Genomic DNA, 25013 nt, shown 5'->3' on the forward strand with positions numbered 1-25013 from the left:
AAGTGTTGGCCCCAGGTGAAAGGCCTCCGATGACCCCAGTGCATCAGTATCAGTGATGCAGTAACTCTCATTGGCAGGCTGGTGTGGCGCCTGACAGAAGAGTCTGTGCCCTCTGTCACAGGCTCATGGGACAAATATAGATGTGCAGCAGTTTTTCCTACCTCAAACATACCAGTAGAGACATCCCATTATTTCCATCTCACACTTGAAATTCACCTTGCACTGGCTTAAAATAACTCGCATTCGCTATACACATGTTGGATATAGGACTACAAATAACTGGAATTTTATTTTAAAGTTAAATAGTGATCATATTTCGTACAGATCTGATGCAAAGTTTAAAACTCTTATATAAGAATTAATGCCACACTAATTTTGGACTTTTAATTTATTGTTTGAAGCATGCCTTTCCATGGTGTAATAACTGCTGTAACTTACAACTCCAGTAATAAAACAAAAAGCAGAATTGGTTGCAAAGGTTTGAGTTTTTTGTGGATTTATCTCAATTTATAACAGACAAAAATTACTTACAGGATTAAATTGATAAATTTGGGATTCCTTAGGCACTTATGTTCACACTCTGTATTTATTGCCAAAAGTTTTTGAGGTTTATTTGTAATTACTGTCATGTTGAAACACCCAGTCATGTTAAAGTTTCAGCCATCTGTCAAATGAAAGACAATTATTTTCGATGCTCAAGGACAACCCCGGCTGGAACCACCAAGACTTAATCACGTCTACCATAAAGTGAACAAATAGAGATGCACCAGTGTTACTGTTCACAGTGTGGCCAGTTTTACATCACTAGGATTTTACAAAGTGTTACCTTAGAAAGGAACACCTACTCCAATCAACACCTTTCATTTACTGGACTTTGCATCTGCCCAGATGGCCAAGGCAAAGCCAAAAGGTTTTATGATCAGATGAGACAAAACTCGAACTTTACAATGGCAAGAATGTTTACAGTAGTCAAGGTGAAGCTTTCAAACCTAAGTAATTTTACCAGCTGTCAAGCTGTTTTATTTCTACAAATATGGTTTCATTGCACCACATGATGTAAATATAGAGCTGCTTTAGAAAGTCAAATTGTTTGACTTTCCTGCACAGCTAGACCTTGTGTATCAAACGGCAGAATTCTGCAGCTTTTAGATCCAGGAGCATCGGATTAGAGATGCATCTAAAATTTGTAAGACACTGACCATGAAACAGACAGTTTGAACTGTGACAAAATTTACCCAAATATGAATGCCATTTATGTATGTATCTTCAGCATTTAGAATTTATTCTAACCCTGCCTGGATTTGATAAAATCCACAACAACGTCATGCTTGTGTACCTAATTATTTTCCAGTTGACTGAAGTTGTTTGTTGTGTGTTCAGTCCATCATGTAACCCATGAGTATGCAGTTTGATAAATTCCAAAAATACGTTACGCTATCTGTGTCCGATATAAATGTATGCAGACTGTATCTTTACATTTCTTTGTATTCTTAAAGTTTTTCTAATTTAAGTCTGAGCAATATCCTACTTGACTCTAGAGCTCATGTGGGAAAAAATGAAGGAAATACAATATTTGCTTCTAGTGATGTCAACTAGTACTTGGATAAAAATACTGGATGACTTTAGGGAGAAATAGACGGGGATTTCATCTAACTTAAAACTTTATTTAAAAATAAACAACAGGACAAATATCTAACAGACCTACTTCTGTGCATTCTTCAGAAAGATAACATTAGAAGATATAGTGCCCTCCTTATTTTGAACAAACTAGACAGCAGACTTGAAACATAAAAACAGGACAAAGGAAGAACATCTTATGTTTAAAATTCGATCTGTGCAGTAGTTTGTCATTGTTTTTTTCACACTTGAAAAAATCTACACTGCTACTTGTCCAGCATCATTCTTATTTGAAAAATTAATCATTTTCACAAAATGTTTTGTCACAATTATTTCAGTAACTTCTTGGCAGCAACTGTCTACTGAATGCTCTGATGTGTGATGGGGAATTGAACGCTCTTCTTTGACCTAAACTCACTGTTCTTGCCATTTTGGAAGGAACTGCCCTGCTTCAGCATACAGAGTACTTATCTGTGACATTCAGCAATCTTGCTTCAGGTGTTTATTAGTTGAAGAGGGTCATTTGTGCAAACTCCTATTGTTGTAACTCCAGTGGTTATTCCCCAGACCACAGTGGCCACAGCGAGGTCAGGGCAGTCTGTTCTGCCAGCCAAATAAATGGATTTTTTCTGGCTGAAACTGAGGCTTCTAAGCCAATTGAATGATGATCTTTGCAGTTCATTTTTCTATTTTACACAGAAGTTTTCCTTTGTAAACAATTTCATTTGAGGGAAAGAAAGGTGGAAGAAGATCGATTTGGTAACATCTCATTGTTGAGTAAAATTTAAAATGGAGATCTGGCTGTGAAACCCTACTGGAGTCAAAGCTTTAGTGCTCAGCTTGGAGACTGAAGGTCTAGTCATGGATATTAATAACTTCTATAGGCATTCGAACAAATGTAGCATGTGCAGAACTTTCACTTACTCAGTCAATCAATGAGCCATTTGATCACCCAGAAACAGTGTCTCACTCTCTTTTGCACTTTGTGTCTCTTTCTTTGGCAAGCATGCAGATGCAAACATCTAACGGTAATTAACTTAAACTAAAAGATATGTGCATACATTAACCCCTTGGGCATACAAGGAGATAGTGCATTCAGAACAGAGCCTCTCTATTATCTCTTATAGGGTCTTTAGATGAAAATTTGAGCACCTTACCAGACAGACGGCCTTGAGGTTCCAAAGTTGAGCCAAGTCAATCGCGATTCTCCTCACTTGCTTTTTGTCAGTATTTTCCAGCACATTTCGCTTCATTGGATCACATCAAAAAGTAGGATTGCACCAACAGGTTGGAGATTGTTTTTCCCAGCAGCTCAAACTCAAGTGTTGTTCTCAGCAGTACAATCCAACAATCAGTATGCTTTACAAGTGAAACAATACCAGAGTTCACTGTGCGATTCTGAACAGTAATTAGTGTCTCCCACTCATTTGCCTCCTTGTAACAGCTATACTTAAATGAGTATGCAATTAGTGTTCAGTTTTTGTCCGTAAATGTTTCCGTGAGGATTTCAGTGTGACTTTCAGCTAACCTGTTTGCTAATAGACTCCACTTAAAAGTTTCATGTTGTTAGCTGCTTTCTTTTTTCCCCACTACGATGAGTTTTATAGAAACGTCCCGTCATTTCTGCTGTATGGAAAAATACACAATTTTTGTTCGTCTTATTTTGCAAACTGAAAAAATGACTATCATCTTGGTTAGGTCCATCCAGTATAGGAAGAAGCTATCTTAAAAAGATCTCGACCTTCTTCTTTTAGACGTAGGCCAGTGTTGATATTGGATGTTTGAGAAATGTCTGATAGAAAGATTTTCACAGGAAATGCCGTACTTTCAAAGAACACATCCTGTCTTTTGTTTATTCCCTTTTGTGTTTCATTTTGTATTTCCTTGTCTGTCTCCCACTTCCTCATGCTCTTGTGTCAGAGTCAGTCTTGACTATGTGCAAATGATAGTCACACCTGTTGTGGTGTGAAGATTGGGCTTCATCATGCTCTGAAATACAGTATCTTGTATTAAAGTCATGATCTCCAAGCCTCTAAGCTTTGTATTTTCTTAGCCAGAGACACTGCAGGGTTTGTTCAGTCATTTGCGACATAGTGTAAGCTTCCTTGCATCACCTATTACCACACAGACAGAAAGAAGGGTATGATGGCTACATGACATGGGAGAAAAATCTAAACGTTCACCTTCCTTAAAGAAAAAGGACAAAATTTGCCATTTGGAAAGAGCAAAAATGCAGACAATCATGGGTCAGCTGCTGTGGAGAGCATTGACCCATCCCGTTTTAAAAATAATGATTGTAAACAGACGTTTGGCATAAAGCTGTGTGGGTTGGTGTGTCTGTCAGCAAAATAGACAGCCCACTGAAGGCTTAGAAGAAACCCTGGATAATTAACACATAAACTCAACTTGTCAGACTCCCAACATTACTTAAAAAGAACAGAATGGCACTTAAGACATAATATTCTGCAAATTAGATATTTATTTTAGAGCTGTAGCAAGAGTGAGATGGTAATAATTCTAGAAAGAGATGGCCAGATGGGGACATATAACACCAAAACCAGTATGAAGAGAAAATAAAATACTTTATTATCATTATGTCCTTGTATCATAGAAATGTGGGTGAATGATGTACATTCAAAAGTTGCACGCTATGAAGGAGCAAAAAACTTCATATCCACACAAATAGATAAATGTTTCAACTCAAAGACTTTAAAGCACATTCTTAAAAACACTTTGCAGATAATAGTGTTTTACCTGGAAGAACCAGTGGGGGTAAGGATGACATCTACCTGTTCAGGAAATAATAGAGGAAATTAATAAAACAAATAGTTATATCTATAGCATTAAGAACTCTTCTTCAAATATTTTGTGCCATTTTAGCAGTAATAATGGAGAAGTTTTGTTTGAAAAGAAAACCAGTAAGATAGTAAGATTAATTTGAGCATTTTATGTTTCATGTTTATCACATATTAAAAATTAGCTGAGGAATTTCAGTCTAAATGTGCCTGAACTTCAACTTGTCTGTTATCTTACACTGTATTACTTTTAAGTTATAGAAAAATGTTATGTAAAAACATTTTTAATTTTCTAATGGCTTGCAAGAAATAGAAAATTGTACTTCAACCATATAGTATTTAAATCCTTACCAGGACTGTACAAATACTTGATATATTCCTCATCTCAACAACTTATAAAACATGCCATGCTGTACAATAGAGTGTTCAATGTTTTTTTAATCTCTTTAGTCGTGTTTCAGTATACCCGCATTGCCATTTTTTCTGAACAAAAAAATTTTTCCAAATGAGATGGCTTGAATAATCTGAAATGAAAGAAAAGAGGAACAGAATAAGTCACATCTTGTAATATAAGAAAAAGAGAACTAAGAAGTTTCTCACAGTTTACATGTAAGTTTGTGTGTGAGATTGCATAAAAAAAGAGAAGATATTTGCAGAGAAGACAGGGAGGGTAGCAACATTGTTCCTCCTCTGTCCTACTTCTTAAAGAACAGCTGTGCGTCTGTTTCACTGGGAGGGCGGTGGCACCGGGGTTATTTGAAAAGAGGAAGGAAGGAGAAATAATATTCTCACATTACAGCACAAGCTCTTGACTCAAACATATATGTATGGTTTCTGGTGGACAGCGATCGAGTTTTCTCTCCTAGTTTACTTGCCAAGAGACTGTCAGTGTCAAGTGTCACTGTCAATCTTGCCTTTTTTCCATTTGGTTGACGGTGACATTAACACCCGCACTCTTGTCACCTCGCCTGCATCTGTACTTGTGGAATGATGACTGAGCTCAGGATAGGAAAGGGTGCCGTATTGGAGGGACTTCTGAACAGTCCCTATAGTAAGCCTTTTCTCAAGAGACGATGCCTCAGTGATGTGAGTAATGTAAACATTTGCTTGTAAAATTTAGAGTTTTTTCTCTGTAGATATCGTAACATTCCAAATTAATTTCAGTTTCACTTTTTTGTCTGACAAAAATGAAGTAGTAGATTGGTTTATCTTGTATTTTTACCAGATAAAAGACTCTTAATTTAATTTCATTGCATTTGTACATGGATTGCTCTGAGGGAAACCTGTAACAAATTATGCATACTTCTGAGGGGCATTTACCTTCAGAGTTGCTGCACTCTGCACCAGTGAATTGTTTGGCTTACCAGCTATGAGAGAGATCAACTCTAATCACTTTACTGTGGAGTCAGAGTAGTTTACTAATAATCTTGGCAGAGCGAAAGAGAATATTTGTTGATACCTGTGTTTGTCATGCGGGAAGCAGGGTCTCCCTGCACATCATATGGCGGTGTTTATTTTTACATGCAACAATAGTTTGAGGCTGCACCTTTGGCTTTATGAGGTCAGAATCGGATGAGCGGATGCATTCCTGGTTGCAGGCGGTGACAGGTGCGTGCATGAGTCAGAAGAGTACATTTCAGTACATGTTCATGTAAAAAGATGGACGTTCTCCCCAATGCCTCCGTGTGCATATGTGTTTTGGAGGGCCTGCAGCTCCCCTCAGTAAATTTAAGCTGTCATGTGGAAACGTCAGCTTGCCACTGCAGTCCAGTTGTGTTACATGGTGAACTGACAGTGCAGCCTTTACTGCGAGTGCTCTTTGCAATGCTCCTTCTGCACAGGTTGGAACTGCTACAAGCCTTTAATGTGGACTCTGCAGATGAAAGGTTCATGCCTCAGGGTATTTTCTTTGACTCAGGCTTCCACCAGTGCCTCAGCTAATTGGACAAAACACAGAGCAAAACATATAATATCTGTAACAGTGAAGGGTTGAGGTGTAATTAAAACTCTTTAGCTGGATTGAAGTCTTTCCATCTTATGAGTAGAATCAGCTCTCTAAGTGGACATGTTAGCTTAAATACGAATTATGTCATGACTGAAAATAAACTTAATTTTCAGTGTCAGGTAATTTTTGCTTCCTTTCTGTTTACTACATGATAAGCAGCACGGAGTGTGTCTCAGTCGCACATTAATGTGACTTTGTGCTTCAGATGGCAGAACCAGGATGTGCAGCAACTAATTTGTTAATTTGGCAGTTGCAAACAGTCAGAGGAGCAGTTGGCTTTAGCGACACAGAGAAGCACCCTGGTGCTTTGAGGCTCATTTTCCCTCCCCGAGAGTTGCTTGTTTACAGCGTGTTTGTCTTAAAGCGTAGAGGAGCAATTTCAAGGGTTATGCTGGCAGTGAATGTAGAGAGCTGTGTCAAGTGGGGCAGGGAGTGCAGAGAGAGCACAAATTTAATTTGAGGTGATGAAACTTTCCATTCTTCATCTGTTGGAAATGTACCATCAGGCTATTCATTAAGCAGAGAACTGTAAGATGAGTCTGGAAGGTATGGTAACATCTCTACAGAATGTAAAACCCATGTGCCTTTTTGGTGTCAACTCTCTCCCCCAGACCTCAGACCTATTTGCCATGATCGAGCGGATGCAGGTACAGTAACAGGTCTCCTGGCTCACCTATTAAACTGTATGCTTCCCTTCTCACAAGCTTTAATCAAACGGCAAACTAAGAATTTCACTCGCTTCAGACATACTTTTTCCTGCTAATTCAGTATTCTGACCCCCCTTTTTTTCTTTCGCTTTCCGCTACATTACTTCGCCCTGCAGCCCAGCGAGTTCAGCTCTTGTATGTATTTGTCCTTGCATCTGTCTGTTATATCGGCAGCTTCAGGCTGTCTACAGAAACCTTCTGCTTCTGAATGTGCTCAACAGAGCCTCCATTGTGTTTTCTCTTCACAGATGGGTAGTTTTGTCTGTGTCATCAGATGTGTGAAATGTAACGATTTTCATTTTGCTGAGGTGGATTCTTATGCATCTACGTAGTTTGTCTTGTTGTCAGTGCAGCAGCAACACAGACGTGTCTGAAATATATTTGATATTGAAGGGAGAGCTACAGTTGGTGTTTGATCAGACGACATCTTTGACTTCACAGGCATTCATGTGGCTTTCCTTTGAGCTATAGTATTGCATAATTCACCTGTTTTCTTTCAGCTGTGACTATCTAGTCTGTGTAAACATTTTTTAGACTCTTAGTAATCCAGCAGAGACTAAAGCAGTTGTATTTTGTTGGGTGAGTAGTGCCTCAATAAAGAACAACTGGCTATTGATTTTAAATCTTATTTTTGAACACCCTAATTTGCTTTCACAAATTATCAAAAGTTTTTGGGGGGGGTTTATATTATAAGTACTATGTTCATATTTCAGCTCTTTTACTTTCCACAGTCCAAATTTGAAATGAAATTACGTCAGACTTATTTAAAGCACTTCAGTGGAACACTCAAAGACACTTCACATGAAGTCATTTCCATTCACATACTCATTCACACACTGTGTATGATACAAATATGCTGAATTTGATACATTCGGTGCATGTGATACATTTATAACCTTGCTGCGTACACATCCTTGCTAAATTTGGTGCATTTCAAACCCTGCTGGAGGCTATTCAGCAGAAACCAAAAAAAATGGCTACAGAGATCATTTCATCCATCATTTATCTTTCTGTGCACACGGGAAACTGTCAGCACTTATAAACTGAGCAGAGTGTGATGTCGATGGAATCATTGTAAAAAATTAGAGATAATGGTATCTGCATTACGGCTGTTCTCATGAACATCCCCTACTTATCTTTTTTACCCATTATAGCTTGTAAGATGTCACTCTTTTTCACTTCCTCTTCCACTTCCACATCTGGCTTTTGAGCTTGCATCTTTGAACATGAGCTATTTTAACAAGGATCATGAAGTACACTGCCACACAATAAATTTATTTGCTGCTGAGAATCAGTTGTACCCTCATGATTTATTTTTTTGTGTCTACTGCTGTGTGAACACCTTTCAGAGATATTGGACCTTTTCCATCACTACATTCTCTTTTTTTCTCCTTTCTCTCAACAGGGCTACAGAATGGATGAGCAAAGATGCCCCTTCCCTCCTCCCCTCAAAGTGAGTCACAAATTCACAAATCTTCTCGTAGTGCACAGTCTGGTAAAGCATCAGGAATGGCAGTGTTATAAAACCTTTTCTTATCAGCTGTCAGGCAGGCTATAGGGCGCTTCCCGACTGAGTTATGAGCTAAGGAGCGACAGGGGCAGCAAAATTTTCTGCTGCCTTATTATCTAGACTGGCTGATGAAGTCCTTGCTGAAGTCTGGACTCAGCAAGAGGTCTGGGGTCACGTCAGAAAGACCAAATGTTCAGTAACTTATGAAGGATTTGGCTAAAATGGGATTTATAAATAAAAGAAAAATACTTTTCAGTTTTTGTTCTGATAAATTTAGCTGAACAGCAAAAGGAAACACAACAAAGCTGCAATTATTAAATCCAGCTTGTGATCACTTGTCATGTATGAACATCGTATTACAACTGACCCTGATAAGATGCTGGGACAGCTTAGAGTTTCTTGGTAGGTATTCTAAAACACAATTGGAAGCTTGAGTTGTTCTGTTCTAAGGAACCAACCACAATCTGGCACGAATGGGCTGTGGTGAGGATTAGCTCTGTAGAATATGCAAGAATGGAATTGGGAGAAATACATACACAACGGCCATGTTTTACACTTTGAATATAAACTTAGATCAGTTTTTGAAGAAACTATCTAGTCTATTTTTTTATTGTGTATATTATTGTTATTAAATATTATGCTCTATAGGAGTCAGATTTGTCTAAATTAGTTCTGGAGAGCTTATAGCAGCTACAACATCCAAGACCAAACTAGATATTTAATGTCTTTGTCAAACTAGGTTATGATTTTGCTTTGCCTGCTGGTTGAGATCAAATTCTATCCAATATTGTGAAACTACATTGTAGACAACACAAGACTCATAAAGTATATTAAATTTGCATCATAAGCAGTTTTGAGCCCCAATGTTGTCCACTATGACTGTAATTATGCAATCCTCACCAAAGACGGATCTTAAAACTCCTACTTCGTCTTCTACTTCTCTCAGTATAGCCAATGTTTGTGATAGTGCAACAAGAAAGGTTAGATTTTGTGTAAGAAACGATGACTTTCACTTTTCTTTGTGAAGTGCAAATTTTTGCCTGCATACAGGCTTGCAGCTTTAAATTGAGTATTTCTGCTTCGGTAGGACTGTGTAAACGCTTTCTTTTGAGAAGGGGAAACACTGCATGAAGAGAAACTGCAGCATGTCAATGTTTGTAGAGTCCAATTAAATTAATACTATACAAAGTGAGAGCAATCTCCACAAGCCAAAGGGAGAGAAAATGGTCTTAGCACTTCATGCATTACCTGCAAAGTAAAAGAAATTAAACCTCTAGTGCACACACTCTGCTGGAACATTATCTTACTTTTCTCCCTGAGAGGCTCTTGGCCTTTTCTCACATGGAAAGGTTTTAGCACCCTGTCACTAGAGGTTACAAAATACAGGATTCAAACTTCTACCAAATCTCTCCCAAGATCAAAAGAGAATCTCAAACCTAACATCAGTAGGGCAAATTTTTGTAGATTAGATTAGCTTTTAGCCGGACTTTCTGTAAAATCTAATTATTCCTGTTAGATTTGGTTGGAAGTTTTATGATTTTATGATTTTGCCATAAGATGTAATGTGAGAGGGAATCTCCCAAAAATTACATGCCTATGATGGCATCACATAATGCACGAGGCTGTGGTGAACCTCGGCCTGTTACGAAAACAAATGTTGGTGGACGATAAATTCCCCAGACATTATTGCAATAAACATAAATAATATAATAGTAATGACATAATAATGCAAGAACACATTCTCCAAAGTCAATAAACTTTAAATCCTAATGAACATGTAACACCGGAACACATTTTAATTTTAAAAAAAGGAAAAAACAAAACAGAAACAACTAATACAATGAATTATGAAATCTTTTTGTAAACAAAATTGTCCTTCAAAAAAACACCAGACTGAAGATTTTTGTCATCTGGTTTTTGGAACAAAAGAGGGAGAAAAGACAAAAACTGTAAATTATGCAAATGGAAATTTTTTTAGCTTGTTTTGAGTTATAATGTGATCCATTGACTAATTGAATTATTGGTTATTGTGACAGGCACATGAGTACCTTCATGGATTTATTTTATTTGCTTCTTAAACTGAAATTCCCACTTTCAAGGCGGCTACTTACGTTATGCTTGCTAATGCTAGCTGAGCAGCTTCATTCTTTTATTTCTTGTGTTCTTATCACCTTATGTACACATGAAGCAGAATTGGCAATCTCTTCATCAGTAAAATTTTAAAGGAAGATCTTGGCATTTTGTGAAATCATGCAGTCAAATCAAAATTTAGAAGCTTTGTTTGTACTTTCAGTGACTAATCCATCCACTGCTTATACCCACTTGTCCTTGCAGAGTTGTGTGGGGGAATGGGTAGAATATATTGAATATTGTACCACAGCATCTACTTTGTTCTTGATTAAAAATAGGTAGCTTATGTGGTTTGTTTTTCTTCCCACAGACAGAAGAGGACTACATTCCTTATCCGAGTGTTCATGAGGTACATTTCTATTCATATCTATGACTGCATATAATTTACCCTCTATACATGAGTGCATGGGTTTTGATTAAATAATTCAACTTGAAACCTCAAAAGAGCTGCGTTATCTTTTTTTTTCTCCTTCGCCCTCAGGTTCTGGGTCGCAGGAGCCCTTTTCCCCTCATCCTGCTGCCCCAGTTTGGAGGCTACTGGATTGAAGGAACCAATCATGAGCCCAAAGACCCGCCAGAGGCCGATCACCCTCCCTGTCCAGCCTCCCACATTAAACTGGAGACAAACAGCACTGCCAAGATCTACAGGAAAAACTTCATGGGCAAGGTGAGAATGGTGGTTCTCTATATACTTTTCACTGAAATAAAACTGTGGCAATGCGTTGGTTAAAGCTCCAATATGTAACTTTTATAAAAATATTCATTCTACATATTTGTTAAAAGTGTCCACTAAGTTATGACAGTATGAGAGATAATTTCACCTTCTCCTGATGCTATCTGCAGAAATACACTGCTAGATCAGAAACAACCAATCAGAGCTAGGAACGGGATCTAAGCGGCGTCAATGAGCCTCATGTACACGCTGCTCAAGATTGTGATTTGCTGCAGGTGTACTAAGGGTGGAGAAACAACTTGATGTTACAGGAAAACTGTTTATCCCTCATCATTGGTGGCTTACAAGCCGGTGAATGCATGGTAGGCACCACTGTGGAAAAGGAACGGTAGCACAACAGAAAGCAAGAGGGAGGACATGAGCGGCATGTACACAAGAATGATTGACAGCTCTAAGAACCTCCTGCTGGCTCGGATTAGTTGTTTCTGACAGAACAGTGTATTTCTGCAGATGGCAATAGAACCACAAAGAGGAGGAAGAAGAGCTTGATTTTTCCACAATGTGTCTCATATTATACTGTCAGAAAGTAATGGTAGCTTTAACAAATATGTAAAAAAAAACATTTTTTTCATATAAACAAATGTTTAGTTTTTTTCAAGGGACTTTTTATATAAAAAAGCAAGTAAATGAAACAAATAGGGAAATCATTTCTGCTCTACAAAGCCTGTTTCAAAAGTGGAAAGTTTGAAAAGAGCATGTTGTAAAATCCCATCATATATTTATCTAAAATATGCTCGAGATTTTGTGCAGCTATACTAAGATTGTCTTAGTGTTCAGTAGACCGTTCAATAAGACTTTTTATACAATGATAATTGGATTGTTACTCTCGGCTCCATTCCTAATTGTGAATTTATCACTGCAGTATCTTGTTATTATTGTGTCACCCACTGTCAGTTCTTTGTGGCATTACATCATAGTAACATTTCCTTCACTTATCTGCCCCCAGGAACACTTTAATTACTACACTATGGATGCTGCCCTCAGCCACTTGGTCTTCTCAATGAAGTATGAAGTCATTGGGGATCAAGAGCATCTGCGCTTGATGCTACGGTACCATTATGTTCCATTATTTCCCTCTAACTCTGACTCGTTTTGGCTCCTATTAATTTTTCTTTTTGTCTTCCCTCTGTTCATCACAATAACAGCACCCTTCTTTTCTGTATCGTCTCCAAGTTTTTAAACATTTTGCCCTGTACTTGTTCTTCTTTTCACATGCAGAATGTAGTGTTGGAATGGGTTTTTTTTTCTTCTTTGAGGGGCCTCTCAAACACACAACAAAACTGAATCAACAAGAGAGAAGTAGGGGTAATTTGCTGCTTGCTTTTTTTAAGAATGGTGACAAAATATCCAGCAATCAACCCAGCATTCACCTCTGCTGAAAAAGTGTAAGGCCTTCCATCCACTATTGCCCAAAGTCATGTTTATTCACTAAAATCCTCCACTCCATCACACTTACTGAGAGAGAGGAGCGGGTGAGAGGCAGCACTCAGTGTGCAGTGTAACCTGTGAATTAAATTTAGCACCCAAGAGATTCCTCTTAAGATTTTAATAGCAGCACTCCTTGCTTGTTAATGGATCTTCAGAGTGGATGACTCTTCGGTGTGGTAGCAGTAACACAGCCCACAATGTTTTTCACTTCGTCCTGTTTTCTGGTAGGTGAACACCACCCACCATCACCCCTTCAACTGTCTGTGATCACAGCCAGTGGAAAATGATCATATTTAACAGACCTGAAAGACCAGCAGAGTAACTCATTGTATTTCTATTTTACTGAAAATGCTCAGTACTGTTGTTCTTCAACAATATGTCCACTGGCTGATTGTATAATAATTCAAGTAACCTTGTTTAAACCTTGTTTAAATGATGAGAGCTGATAAAAAGGGTTTATCTCGAGCTTGAATGACGGTACACGCTGACCGAGGGAAGGGTGTGAGCTGCATGTACACGAGCATGGTTGACAGTGCTACAGTATCTCTGACTGGTTGTTTCTGACAAAGAGCTGTGTCTTTCGGCAGATGGCAATAGCAGTGCTGGGATGAGACAAAGAACCCTGTTTTTTGGGGGGGTTTTTTTACAGATTATCTGTCTCATATTTTACTGTCAGAGAGAGACAGGGAGATTGTTTAAAAAAAAAAAAACATACAAAAGTTAGCTATTGCTCCTGTAATACTGTTTCTAAATTATTATTATTATACTTATTTTTGCAGATTGAGTCAGGCTTAGCAGCGTTCATAATTATACTTGCTAAGCAAGAAAATTGCTGTTCTTGAGATGGATTTAATGAGTCTCAACTATATTTTTTCAGGGTAATTAGCGCTCAAGGTGTTGCATGTTTATTTTTAAAAAGAAAAAAATATTGTTTGTTACTGCCTTCAGCATTTTGAATTTTCTTTTTCTCTTTTTTTCTACTGATGTAAGAGTTATATTTTAATTTGTTACAACTGCTAATAAAGAGGAAACTAACCGCATTTTACAAAGCTTCTCACCTGATGTCTTGACATTTGCATGTAATAATTTCTTGGTGGCTTTTTATGGGTGAACATTTCTTTTCACCCATAAGGAGTTTGTTTAACTCCTTCCATTTTCCTAAACTCCTGCACTGCTGTTTACCTTTCAGCACAAAATACAAAACCTATCATGATGTGATACCCATTTCCTGCCTTACTGAGTTTCCCAATGTGGTTCAGATGGCAAAGGTAGGTAATCACAATCATACTGAATTAGTAATTAAGTTGTATTCAAAATGGATGAAGCACATTGTTGTTTCTATTATTTTGCAGCTTGTTTGTGAAGAGGTAAACGTGGATAGGTTTTACCCTGTCCTCTATCCAAAGGTAGCTGTATTTTTTCCTCCTTTTCCATGTCATCCATCAACTCGTAATCATCATGACGTGACATGAAGAACTCCCCATTTTTTCATCCCCAGGCTTCAAGACTCATTGTCACCTTTGATGAGCATGTAATCAGCAACAACTTCAAGTTTGGAGTAATTTATCAAAGGTTTGGCCAGGTGAGTGCATTTCAGAGATACTTCAGCTAATCTTTGCTTTCAGACTCACATGTCAAACTCCTGGAAAATGTTTTCTGCCTGCTGTTTGCAGACATCAGAGGAGGAGTTGTTTGGGAACATGGAAGAAAGTCCAGCCTTCATTGAGTTTCTGGAGTTTTTGGGGACAAAGATTGAGCTTCATGACTTTAAAGGGTTTGACATCTTTCAGTTAATTTCTTTAAACACTTTAAATTTTTAGTAGAATACTCTACCTCATGTCTGTAAAAGGGAGACTATCAGTCAGTCAGTGGCTTATCAAATATTTCTTTCAAGAGCTAGAGAAAAAAAATCAAAAAAGATTGAGTTGCCGAGATTGTAAGCTAAGTAGGAAGATGGAGTTCCCTTCATTAATTGAGTGATCATCATAGATCAAGAGCTATGATAAAATTACATTCCACTGTCAGCATCTTCTGTCCCCGCATTTTTATCCTTTTACTCCAAATGTTCTTCCTCCTCCATCTTTTTCTCTATTATGTTTGATTCCCATACTTCTCTTTTGCTTCTCCAGTTTTCGAGGTGGACTTGATGTCACTCACGGGCAGACGGGGATGGAATCAGTTTACACAAATTTCCATAATAAGGAGATTATGTTTCATGTGTCCACCAAACTGCCTTATACGGAAGGAGACTCACAGCAGGTATAGACAAATTCCAGTTACTCATGAGTGTTGTAGTGTTTTCAAGTCTTTCTGGTTTTGATTTGTGAAGTTTTCCTGTTGATCTGGTCGGGGTTGCGAGCTTAGTTTCAACTAATGTAAACAAGATTGATCTTTTTTTCTTGTGTTTATTCTAGGCTTTTCATGATTAGAAAAAAAAAAACCAGTAAAAATATTGACAGATCTACCATTTTAGGAAGTCTATCTCTTTTAATTTATTGTGAGAAATCGAGGAAGAAAATTACATTAAAGTTTTGCTGGAATAGTTTTGAAACCATTTTAGAGATTTCCAGATTTCTTTAACTTTTTGTTGAAGAAGTTTGAAACCCAGATCAAATCAGCTACAAAACAAAATAAGTCCTGTATAGTGAAAATAAAAATAAGATAAACAGACTTCATAAACACTTGATATTGATTGGCCTCAAGGGCATTTTGGTAGGTATGCACTGCAGTCATTTTTAGGCAGCCTTATAGCCTTTTTCACATTGATAGCAACAATTTCATTTCTCATATCATTGCTGGTGTCTTCCCTTTCTGCCATTTTGTAAACAGAAACTTAAGTACTCCTTATCAGCAAACTACACAGGCTTCTGCCTTATAGATGTGCTCACACTTACTGCTAATTACTTGACTGAGTGCCTTTGATTAGCAGCACCTGGCTGACAATTACCCAGTTAATTTTCAAAGAATCAGTAAGAGTGTACTTTACACACACCTACTAGACGGAGGCTGCAATAGGGAAATTTCAGACCCTCAAAAGAAAAATGAAAATAAACTGTGCTGGGTTTTTTTTTCTAGTGGTAGTTGAGGGTTTATTTTGTGTTCATTATATTATCTTAGCACTTGGACAAGGCAAATTGGTGTCTTCTGTTGACAGAACCACTAACTTTCCAGTTTGTGAACAACCCCCTTCTGATCCACAGCAGTGACAAAAATAATTGCAGAGCCCCAGATCGTAGATGAATAAAAAGGGATTCAAGAAAGCAACTGGAAAAGAAACTGTGCCCTACTTTAGAAGGACTCCCACAGCCGCTGTGGTCTGCACACCATCATCATCTCTAAAATATGGAAACTCTCCAAACTGTGCCAAAATAGACATATTCTTCCTGATTTGAATGTTTTCCAGTATTTCACCTCAGAGCTTGCACCAAAAGTTTGAATATCATAAAACTTGACTTATAATTTGGTCATACTGTAGTTAAAAAAACTGTTATTAAGGCAGGAGGAAGTGGAAACACCCTAATGTGCCCGTGGTTCATAAAGAGTTTCCACTTATGAACCGCTTTCAGTAATTGGGTAGTTTTCCCCCTGTGCATTTTTCTTGAATTTCCTGGGGTTAAAAGAAACTAAAAATCACCCCAGGAAAAGGCTCTTGTAATAAGGTAATATGTTTTCATTTACCACACTCTTCAGGATGGAGTGACGTGGAGGAAAAGTTTTGTTTTATTAATCTCTTTACAACATTATGATTCAGTTGTATCAGTTTCAAAATAGTCTTCGGAAAACTTTCTGTTCATCTTTCACTTTCTATTCAAGTCATCAGCATTATTTGTAGCTGTCTTTGGCAAAAGCGAAAGTATATCCTTCATTCAACATATTAATGTACAGTGTTTTTTTGTTTTTTTTACCCCTCCAGGGGGTCTTTTGTGGGCTCTAGTGTCCCTTATATGATAGTAGGCTGACAGGAAACGGGGAAGGAGAGGGGGGAAGACATGCGGCAAATGTTGTCGGGTCCAGGAGTCGAACCCACGACGGCCGCGTTGAGGACTGAAGGCCTCCAAATACGGGTTGGGCTAACCAGTACGCCACCACGGCACGCCCCATTAATTTACAGTTTTAACCAATTTATGTTCCGAGACACAAACAAAAAGAGCCACAGCCTCTGGTGAATCATAAACAGATCTTTAATGATGCACTGACAGCCGCAGCTGTTTGGGTGTGCTTTAGTGTGATGCTCACACTTTATTCATTAAATGTTTCAAACTTCCTCTGACTCTGAAGTTATTATAATACACCGTCACAGTGTAGTCACAGTGACATTATCATGGGAACAGTGGCTTTTAATCCTGATCAGAACTATTTCTTCTCTTGTCTCAGAAGTGATAGAATGCATGAGTTTGCAAAAGCCCTTTAAAATTTGCTACAGTTGCACCTTTTTTTGCAGTTAGTGACTAAATAAGCTATAAGCAACTCTAGACCTTGAGTGAGACAGTCCTGCAACTTTTGGATGCATCCCTGCTCCAATGCACCTGGATCAAACACATGGTTAATGATGAGGCCTTTCCAAAACCTGATAATTCAGCCTTTTGATCCAGATGTGTTGCAGCAAGGATGCATCCAAAAGTTGAATGACAGTGAGGCTATAAAGTGTAATCACTGTGACAGAATGGGTTTTACTGAGACCCCATCTGATGCTGCTTCAGTCCTGGAGTTACCAGCTCCAGGAAAATTATTGCTCATAACTTGCCTTTTGATCTCCTTTAGAAGTTTAACTGTGAAAAATCTGTTAGCATTTCAGATACATTTTTTTTCTTATCTTTTGGTGTCTACACATATTTACTCCTGTCAGTCAGTGTCAGTGATTTGTAATTTTTGACAGTGATGCAGTTCTACAGAAATCATCACTGAAACTGGAAAATCATCCCCATAGAGTACATTAACCAGAAAAAAATATTTTTCTAGCAACTTCACTTAAAATTATCATTGAAGATATTTCAATATATAATTTATATTTGATCCCTTTCCTCTTTAAAAAAGCCCAGCTGGTTCCTCTGTGATGTCGCAGGAGGGACATGAACATGGATTTGGTTTTGGAAGGGTACATTTTATTTTGATTAAATACGTTAGATTCAAAATTGCCAGAAAAAAAGAACTATCTTAATATGTTATATAGTTGAGAAACTACACCTAAAATTAGTTGGGGGTTTTTTTACAGGAAAGCTGTGCTCATCGCTATAATGTTTCAGACACTTTTATCTGGAATATGGAAGTTGTAGACCATGAAATGTCAACAGCTCTTATTGAGTTTTAGAAAATAAACAGTTTGCTCTGTTAACCATAATTTATTTTAATGACTGAGAAGGTTCTGTACACAGGTGCAGCTAAATCCTGCCAAGTTTCCCTAATTAACACAATGTATCTCATTTGCTTATACTGTATTGCAACTAAATATCATATTCATACATTTAAAAAAATAGCAGAGACTTTTATCTTCTCAAGTTTTGCCTGAAAATATGAAGAAAATTACAAAAATCTTATAGGTGATAAAGTTGCTTAATAAAATGCAATGGAAATGTTTTTTTTAGTTTTTCCTGTTATTGTTGTCGAGAAATGACACCGCAGTTCTTCCTTCCTGCATTGAAATTCTTGCTCTGTTGGTTTCTGGCTGCAGACTCTCATCTCTCTGCTATTGTTTTTGTAAAGTGCTGCATTTGTTCTCAGAAGCTCTTTAGTGCCATGAGTGGTTTGAACTTTGTTACCAAAGTAACCCTGCGCAGTTGGTTCATAAAGCCAAGACATGGAGACAAACAGAGGACACAAACACCGCCCACATGGGATGATTCATCAGGGAACAGGAAAAAGGAGGCAGGGAGCACACTTAAAACCAAAGCCATTATTCTGGAAGGAAAATAGGCTGACTTTATCCAAAGTGATGATCTGGCCTGGCAGTAAATCTGCATGGAGAGAATAAGCTGTCTGAGTTTGGAAAGTGTGTATTAGAGGAACTACTAAAAATGTCAACTATAAAGGGATGCAGCAGCAACCTGGTTGTCTGAATTTACATATAATGTGTTCTCTAATATTCAGTCTTTCATATTGTCTTAGAAATGTATCACCAGTATCTATCAATAAATAATTAAAACTGTTGAAACCGTTATGACTTCTACTGCCAGAGATCTAGGTTCTGTAATGTGTCTATTATTAAAGTTTTTATGCAGTTTTCACTATACCTGTGAAAATAATAGTCTTAATATTACTTAATTATCTTAATATTTTCTGAAGTCTAATAAATAAAAATTATTTTAAATATTATAAGGATTTATATAGAATACAGCTTTAAACCATTTTTAAAAATGCCTGAGAAGAATTCTGCCTCTTTCACTTTGAAGTCAGTGTGATTTTTACCAAATATTTAGTCTGAACATTTTATTTAGTTCTGAGACACTGTTAGTGAGAATTCATTTCTGGCTTATGCCTGTCTGCCATGGCTCCAGCACATCGTGGAAACCTCCCAGGTTTAGAGCCAGATGGTTGATTGTTCACAGCATGACAAACAGGTTGGCTATAACAAGAAGAGGCTATAAAACAAGTGAACTGTTTCTGGAAAAGCAAATGCCATCATCATCTCTTAATTACAGAGTAAATATTGGCTCTGTTAGGCTGGATATACAACTGGTCTTCTTGTGAGACATTTTTCAAGGGCACATTAATATTACAGACACTGTTTTTAATCTAAATTTACAAGCCACTTTATTAGGTACACCTCGCTAGTACCATGTTGGACTCCATTTTAAAACTGTTAATTCCTTGTGGTGTTGATTCAGCAATACCACAAGGTATTCCTCAGAGATTTTGTTGCAACAAATTGCCTTGACAGCCTGATCCAGTTGTAAAAGATTTGTCAGAAGCTCATCCGTGTTGTGAATGTCCTGTTTTAACCATCCCAAGGTACTTTATTAGATTAAGATCTGGTGACTGAGGAGGCCATTTGAATCGAGATGTATGGGTATACCAGGCTATAAATTTTCAACAATGCTCTTTTCAACTGGTAATAATGGGCCCAAAGCAGGCCAAGAAAATATTCTCTCCACCATTACACCACTAGCATCTTAATCTGCTGGCAGGATGAATGCATGAGCCATAAGAGAGAGAACTGTGCATAAAATTCCCAGCAGATCTACAGTTTCTGAAACACTCAGAACAGCAAGTCTTGCACCAACCAGCATGCAATGTTCAAAATCATTTAAATCTGTGTTTCTAAGTCATGCTCATGCACCGTTTGAACTTCTGCAAGTTCAAACGGTGCATTTGAACCATTTCAACACATCTAGGTGCAATGACTTGCTGCAATCTGACAGATTCTCTCATTTTCGGCATAAGGAATTGGACAGGTGTATTTAATAAAGTTGGAGGTGAGAGTATGTGATGCAGCTTCATTTAACAGTTGTATTATATTGTTAAATAGCTCTATAAATGATGGAAGGCTACTGTCTCCTATGGAGTGTCAGAGCATGAATGGTCAAAAAATGTGCTTGGCATATTTTTGAATTCCCCTCTTTCTGTATCTGTTAGCAGAATCTGCTGTCACTTCTTTCTGACACATCTGATTGATTTGGGTAGCAATATTCTTGATAAGAATTTTATTATGGTACATATATACATTCTGATCTGCACTCATAACTTGCATTCTGCCATCTGATGTAGAAAAAAATATCTGGAACAAGAACTAATTTGACACTGCAAAGTGAAATCTACATAAATTTTAGATAGAAAGAGATGAAGTCATCTCCTTAGATATTGATGTATGTAACTAAGTTAGAATACCTTGCAAAAGGCAGTAAGGTGACAGCATGCATTCATATTTCAGCACAAAAAGAATCTGTCCCTCTTGTTTAGCAGTGGCAGATTTTTTTTCTTAAAGTAGATTGCCTGCATGAAAGAGTTATACTTCAGGAGGGGTACTGTGTCCTCCAAGTGCACAAGTGTCCTTTTGGCAACTTGAAGCTTTTTGGCAACAAGGGAAATGCAGTACTACAGTCATTTGTGTGGCTACCACCCACTCTTTGTTTGACATTACCTTCTCTGCTATTCCAAATAATATATTTCTGTGATGTATATGCCTAGCAAACATATTTAAGGATCAAAAATGGGAATGTAGCTGTAGTAACTACAGTATATCATGTATATATTTTCCAGTACCGTTCATACTTCATTCTTTTTGTAATATATGTCACCCAAACATGAGATGGGAGAGTTACAATATGTTAGGCTGTAAAACTGAACTGATCTCTTAGAGAGGATTTTATGTCACAAGGATTACTCTACTCTTTTGGGACCCGAACAAATTCCTCTTCAGGCAATCTTTGAGTGCAGGTTCTGGCAAGGATTCTCTAACACAACTGTATTTTCAGTGCTAGGGCTGGTTATCGTAGATTTTTAAGTTTATTAACTTTCTGTATTTGTGTCTCCCTCCTTCAGCTGCAGAGGAAGAGGCACATAGGCAACGACATTGTGGCCATCGTGTTCCAGGAAGAAAACACTCCCTTTGTACCGGACATGATCCAATCCAACTTCTTGCATGCGTATGTTGTGGTGCAGGTGGAGAACGCATGCTCAGACAATGTTACATACAAGGTTTGTTTCACAGATTGACAGTTTTCTATTATAAAATTTTCATGGTTATCTGATAAACACATTTTAGATCCAGTTGAAGTTTGCTTAGAGGGCTGAATCCTAATTACTAGTGTTATCTCTTAAAGTACCATAATGTTTTGACGTCATTATTTAGAGTGATGACAGAAATGGTTAATTTTTAGTAACACTTTATTTGACGGGTTGTGAATAAGACTGTATTGACACCGTCATAAACATGATATAACACCTGTCATGAACATGAGTAATTCTTCATGAATATTTATCACTGTTGTCATAAAGTGTCATTCGGTAAATCATGACACTTTTAATACAAAGTTGACATTATTCAAAATGTCTTTGTTATGACAACTTATCATTAACCAAGAAATCATGATCTGACATAAATTTGTTATAAAATTATTACTGATTAAACATTAGCTTTAATAACATAAAGCTACATAACTTTTAAAAATTAACAATACTCACAGTAATTACTATGTAAATATCAGTTTCCAAATGAGACCTTTACCCTTTTGTCTCTTTGGTCAATAAATTTCAACTCCAAAGGTCTGCAGAATCGTCAGCGTGATTTCTGTAAATCTGAGATAGATATTTGTGGGAGGTTTTGTTCGGTCAGCAGAAGTATTTACCTTGAAACTCTCCCAACTAATTTTTGCTGAGTTTTTTCTTATTGATATTGACCTTAACTGAGGCAACAGTGACCTGCAGAATGTTATTACCTGTATGTTTTTTGGGGGATGTGGGGGTTTGTGATTTCCTGAATGATTCTTAGTAAAATTGAGAAGCAGTTTTAGCATGTGTGCATATTTTCTCCATTTGTGGATAATGTCTCTCACTGTGGTTCACTGGAGTATTAAAACATTAGAATTTATTTTTGTGACACTTTCCAAACTCATACATGTTAATAGCATGCTATTTTGTTCTTAAATTTCTTTAGATGTGTTTTCTTTTCTTTTCTTCTAGCCTAATTCATGTTGTCAGACAGGTCAGGTTCTTTTTAGGGTTTTTCTTGATTTTAATGGTTGGGCAGTAATCAGGCCTCGGTGTGGCCTATGAAGCAAAGATAATTTGATTAATCAAAGTTAATTCATGAGTTAACAAGATCATGGCCTAGAATTACTTTTTCACATAGACTCAGGTTTGTTTGGATTTTTTTTCACCTCTTAAAAAAAATCTTGACCAATAAATGACATCACCATTCAGAAACTCTTTTCTCTTTGTTTTTGTTTTTTTGCTCAGGTGTCAGTCACAGCTAGAGATGATGTACCTTTCTTTGGACCTGCTCTACCTGACCCTGCCATCTTCAGAAAGGTCAGCAACCAAACAAACACATCTGTTTCCCAGGGAGACGCCATATACCTTCATTTATTCCTCTCCAAATGTTCTGTATTTTTCATCCTCAGGGCCCTGAATTCCACGAGTTCCTCTTCACAAAGCTTATCAATGCAGAGTACGCTTGCTACAAGGCTGAGAAGTTTGCAAAGCTGGAGGTGAGAGGCATACTTCAGAAAACATTGCCATTTTTTTCCATTTTATATAAGTTTATTCATGCTGCTACAATCTAGCATCCAACTGTTTGCATCTATCTGCAACCTAATGGCTTCATCGGCCTTCCAAAGTGAATTTGTAGATTTACTGTCACTGAAAGGATAGTGGATTTGTTTGTTGACAGGAGCGAACACGTTCGGCCCTGCTGGAAACACTGTATGAGGAGCTGCACATTAACAGCCAGTCCATGATGGGTCTGGGTGGGGATGAAGATAAGCTGGAGAACGGAGGTGGAGGTGGAGGGGGTGGCTTCTTCGAGTCCTTTAAGGTACAGCATTATTTTATTTATTGATTAGATGCACTGGTTATCTGCAACTGCACATGCATGGGCAAGAGTGGTGATGAGTGGAAAAACTTTTCGGATGTTTTTCTTTTTCTTTTTGTCCTCTCCTTTCTCTTGGCTGGGATTCTGGGTATTCACACATGAGGAAACAAAGCATAGAAAATGTGCAGTATCTCAAAGGACCAGTCCTTTGCTGTCCTCACTTGGCTGTGACTGCTGAACTCAGTGGGTTTTCACATGGCGTTGTGGCTTTGGAGGCTGCGGAGTGTCCTCTTGTGTATGAAAGGCACTTTGCTCTGACTGAGAGTTCTCCATCACTTCACTGTGGTGAAGCGACACCCAGCTACTAAGGCATGGCAGCAGGAATTGTGATAGCTGATGAACAATTTAATGACCCTTCATTATGCAGCTTATGATGCAATTTGCACATTTCCCCACGGGCAGCGTTCCATTAATGTTTTTCTTCAGTTAACCTTTTTTTTCTTCAACTTTTAATGAAGCTGCTCTCAGTATTTCTGTCCACCAGTTTTTCTTCAACCTTTATTATAGACTACCTTAAATGTGCTCTTGCCCTTCTATTGCCAAGTTGCCAAATACTAACTTGCTGTCTCTTTGTCTTTGCCACTTCTGCAAGTTACATCTGTAAAGATTTTCCACTCTTCTTCGTCTCTGTTGTGGTACAGCTGGGTAGATTGCATTGTCCTGCTGTCTCTTAATTTTTGCAGTCCTTGTCTTAGTCATCTTCATGTTTCAGACTCATCTACGTTCAGCTGGTAATAGATAATTTTAATGAAGATGTATCTTCATCTTAAGCACCATTTTCTTAAGCAGCATACCCTTAGTTTACTTTCTTCCTGTTGTCCATTGATCTACACTACCAATAAACGTTAAGAAGCAGTCCTGCATACACAACACATATTACACACACACTTGTTATTAAAACTACATTTCCGTAAGCACCTCATAATATTTATATTTAATCACATCTAGCAATAGATCTAATAAACTCTGTTTTATTAATAATAGAACAAACTGACATGAATAAAATATAATAAATTAATTAGCCAAAAACTAATATAAAAAGATTGCAGTGGAAAAATTTAAACCATTTATGTGAGGTTTTCTAATGGAATTACGTCTGTTTTTGATCAATATCCTGCACCAAACCAGTGATGGTCCATTTTCAGTTTTCTGCCACCCGGTTTTTATTGAAATGTTCTCTTTGCCTTTGAGAAAGAAGAGAAATTGCCCAACATCATGATACTTCTTCCTCCAGATCATTCCAGTTTAAGTCCCAGTAGTGTTTAGCAAGCTCCAAACAACTGGTTTGCAGCTCTGGTTCCAGGAAACCACTGGTGGTTTGCAGCTCCAGATTTTTGTTTTTATTTTTAATATTTTTTTTTGCTTTGCTTTGTTTTATAATATCACAATGATTCAAGATTTGGGCGAGTTCAGGCAAGTTTGCTTTGCCTGAACTGACTTATGACTTCATATGTCATAAGTCATAAGAATATGCAGCTGTACTTATTACTTATGAACATCAGCTGATTCTTATGCTCTATTTGAATGGCATGTTCTCTTGTCTTCCCCATTTTGATGACTGTC

The 25013-nt window shown here is 37.6% G+C and overlaps 1 protein-coding gene across 8 annotated transcripts in view; it reads left to right on the forward strand.

Moving 5' to 3' along the window:
* The window catches only part of rap1gapb (RAP1 GTPase activating protein b), a 108713-nt gene that overhangs the window by 74962 nt on the left and 8738 nt on the right, over window positions 1-25013 (forward strand). For 3 of the 8 annotated variants that reach the window (XM_028002312.1, XM_028002313.1, XM_028002314.1), the window contains 13 exons: window positions 8530-8577; window positions 11075-11113; window positions 11246-11431; window positions 12444-12547; window positions 14115-14193; window positions 14278-14331; window positions 14424-14507; window positions 14599-14699; window positions 15055-15184; window positions 21401-21556; window positions 22817-22888; window positions 22981-23067; window positions 23250-23393. In XM_028002312.1, coding sequence (XP_027858113.1) covers window positions 8539-8577; window positions 11075-11113; window positions 11246-11431; window positions 12444-12547; window positions 14115-14193; window positions 14278-14331; window positions 14424-14507; window positions 14599-14699; window positions 15055-15184; window positions 21401-21556; window positions 22817-22888; window positions 22981-23067; window positions 23250-23393 — 1275 coding nt within the window. In that variant the 5' untranslated portion in view covers window positions 8530-8538. Of the gene's footprint in view, window positions 1-5168; window positions 5499-7028; window positions 7065-8529; window positions 8578-11074; window positions 11114-11245; window positions 11432-12443; window positions 12548-14114; window positions 14194-14277; window positions 14332-14423; window positions 14508-14598; window positions 14700-15054; window positions 15185-21400; window positions 21557-22816; window positions 22889-22980; window positions 23068-23249; window positions 23394-25013 lie in introns of those variants that run through there. The other 5 variants (XM_028002309.1, XM_028002310.1, XM_028002308.1 and 2 more) reach the window with 4 other exon arrangements.

The sequence above is a fragment of the Xiphophorus couchianus genome, chromosome 20 (genome assembly GCF_001444195.1).
Source record: "Xiphophorus couchianus chromosome 20, X_couchianus-1.0, whole genome shotgun sequence".
NCBI classification, from domain to species: Eukaryota; Metazoa; Chordata; class Actinopteri; order Cyprinodontiformes; family Poeciliidae; genus Xiphophorus; species Xiphophorus couchianus.